The sequence below is a fragment of the Trypanosoma rangeli genome (assembly GCF_003719475.1).
Source record: "Trypanosoma rangeli strain AM80 chromosome Unknown Tra_15.4_contig_00824, whole genome shotgun sequence".
Lineage (NCBI taxonomy): Eukaryota > Euglenozoa > Kinetoplastea > Trypanosomatida > Trypanosomatidae > Trypanosoma > Trypanosoma rangeli.
The window spans coordinates 1-2,680 of NW_021706578.1; the positions used below are offsets into that span (position 1 = coordinate 1).

At 57.8% G+C, this 2,680-nt stretch overlaps 2 protein-coding genes across 2 annotated transcripts; one reads left to right on the forward strand and one right to left on the reverse strand.

Annotated features, from left to right (window-relative positions):
* Positions 1 to 711: 711 nt before the first annotated feature.
* Positions 712 to 1,074, reverse strand: TraAM80_10183 (uncharacterized protein; the record flags this gene model as incomplete). Its single annotated transcript, XM_029386822.1, has 1 exon — positions 712 to 1,074. The coding sequence occupies one exon, from the start codon at positions 1,072 to 1,074 to the stop codon at positions 712 to 714; it is 363 nt and encodes a 120-aa protein (XP_029233322.1).
* A 997-nt stretch (positions 1,075 to 2,071) lies between these two features.
* On the forward strand, positions 2,072 to 2,614 carry TraAM80_10184 (telomerase reverse transcriptase/ribonuclease HI; the record flags this gene model as incomplete). The annotated part of the gene is made up of 1 exon (XM_029386823.1): positions 2,072 to 2,614. One exon carries the CDS (start codon positions 2,072 to 2,074, stop codon positions 2,612 to 2,614), a length of 543 nt encoding a protein of 180 aa, XP_029233323.1.
* Between the last annotated feature and the right edge of the window lie 66 nt (positions 2,615 to 2,680).

Sequence of the window (2,680 nt, forward strand, 5' to 3'; positions counted from 1 at the left end):
GTGAAATCATTAAAGAGACGTAATTAACTATTCGAAGTCCATGTAAAGTTATTCCCTTTTTTTTTAATGTAAACGTTTTGCGTCTGTGCTTGACGCCCCACCACCCTCCAGAGGGAATTGGGTTGGCCCCTTTTTGAGACTTCGTGCGAGAATTTAGACGTCGAATCCGAGCCCCCTGCCGGAGTAGCCTCCCCTTAGAAAAGTGGGGGAGGCGGAGAAAGTGCGATTTGGATTTTTTGAGGCACGCTGTGCCGAAAACGAGGGCGCGGAAGAAGCCGAAACAAAACAGGACAAACTATCAAAGCAACAAACTAAAGGCGCTCCACCTTCAGCAGGCCAGCGCCACCATCTTCTATGTCGCTGCCGGCCGTGGGCAAATCAGTGGCCGCGGAGACCGAACGGGTTACAAAAGAACTGAGTCAGTGGCTGACCAAAGTGAAGCTCGGGCACCTCGAATCCCCCCAAAGCCAAATTTCGCTCGCCGGGCCGCAAGGAACGCACAGCAAAATAAAATGTGACCCGGCGCCTCCCCACCCACGCCTCTTCCAAACCACGGCGTTGCTTTTGCGTCTGGAGATGTATTTGCCGTGAAACTAGCAAGCGTGGGCGTCGAGTATTCGCTTGGCAGCTATATTAGTTAGATAGCGCAGACTTCGCATCTCGTACCGGGGATTTTTTGGCGCGGATGCGGCAGCGTCCTTTTCGCGGCGATCACCACTTCATGTTGTAAGGCGTTGCCGTTGGACGCGTATAATCAATCTTGGAGGAATTTGGCACCGTGCGCCGCGTTGCTGTGCGCTGATTAGTGCCGGGGCTCTTCCATTTTATTTGCGTTTCTGCTCGTTTAAGGGCATATTGGTCCTGTGGTGCGCTGCGGTTGTCGCCGGCGATTTGCTCTGTGTTTACCGCGGGAGCTAGCACGGCGCGCTGCGCTCTCCGAAGCCCGGAAATGCCGCTTCCTCTGCCGTAGGTCGACCAAAGTGGCGACGCTCTGTTCTGGTTATTGAATTGGCTATCGGAAGCGCCTGCCTGTGGTTTATTAATCCGGGTGCGGAGGGGTATCTGCAGTAGCATGTGCTGGTTTCACGCATCGCACCGCCCGCCCTGCACGATACACCCTGCGCAGCAAGACCGTTTGAGGCACTCTGGGTGGGCAGTAACGCGGAAATTGGAAATCTTTTTTTGGTTGCGTCGCGGTCTGAATGCGAGGCGGATGACGGCCCTTGTGAACTTTGCAAATAGGTGTGGGAGATCAGCTGTACAGGTGGGCGCGCCTTCCGGCAGCAGGAGCGCAGGAGCAGACTGAACTTGGCGCGAGAGCGTTACAGAGTTACAGGATCATCTCGTGCTGCTGAAAGATGTTGTGGGCAGTTGCGGTGGTTGAAATGGCACTGCGTTCGATAACTTCTGCCACAAGTTAGATAAAGAAGGGCGCGAGCGCACCTAACAACACTCTCTCGCAACAGCCGCTGGGGCGTTGCCGTCGTCGCAGGGGATTTGCGACGCGGCGCTGCAGGCGCCTCCAAAACCTCTTGCGGCATCAGGATCCGGCGTGCTTCATGCTGCGCTGTAATACGCACTTAAAATGATTCCCCATAGGTCGCCGTAGCCCCGTGTTTCGGGCGCGCCATCGCTGCCGATAACGCGCGGGGTCGCCAGCACCCATTTCGCCATCTGGAGAGCCACTGCCCCGCCGACGCCATTGAGGTTTTGCATCTGTACGTGAGCCTGCGATCGGCCGGCTTATATACTTTATAGCGGACCGGAGCAACAATGTTCGGTCCGCTCGGACCGCCGTGGAAACACCCTGTTGGGGGTTGGGGGTCCGTGAGCGGTGGCCCCCTGTTGAGGGGGCAGCTCCGACGGACACCGCGACATCACGGGGCTACCGACTGTGCCGGTAAACGCCGCAGCCAACTGGAGTGACGCGACGTGCCTCAGCAACGTTGCGCCAGCATCGTTTCCCCCGCACGCGACCATGGGGCCGTTTTTGGAGTCTCTTGACATCTCGAAGAGACGGTGGCGCTGGGTTGGATCGTGAGGGGGCTCTTGTGCCCCTTCGCTTGGTGTTATGCAGCGTCCGGCGGAGGTGATGACATCCAGAATCCACTCCGGCACATCCCGGGACGCTCCCAGCACTTCTTTCGCAAACTCCTCAGCCAACTCTGCTGTGGGAGACGCCAGTATGCCGAAAAAAAAAATGAAATCAACAGGCGGGCGCGCACATCAACGAATCACGCTTACATTTGAGCTCCCCATGCAGCAAAGCACGCCATCCGTCACTCTGCTCGGGCCCGTTTGCATTGCACTGAGGGGTTGCAACGGGTCCGTAAACACAGCCGCCCCTCACCTGCCGGATGTGGGCGGTAGGTGCAGCAGGGGCTCGTTGAGGCATATTTCCATGGCCAGGCACTCCGCCCCGTGGCCGCGCGCCAGCGAGCCGTCACCCACCCCACCGCATGGGCAAGTGCCTAGCGCCCAAATGAAAGCACGGCACAGCCAGACTTCGCTCCACACTCAACTGAGCCATCGGATCATAGAGTATAGTGCGCATTGGATTCGAACGCCTCCCGCAGCATGCGGGCCCTGTGCTTACGGACCGGCGGCGTCTTAAGGCACGCACGCTTGGCAATGTTAAGGGACGCAGCAGCATGGGCAACGTCAAGCCACTGATGCTCGT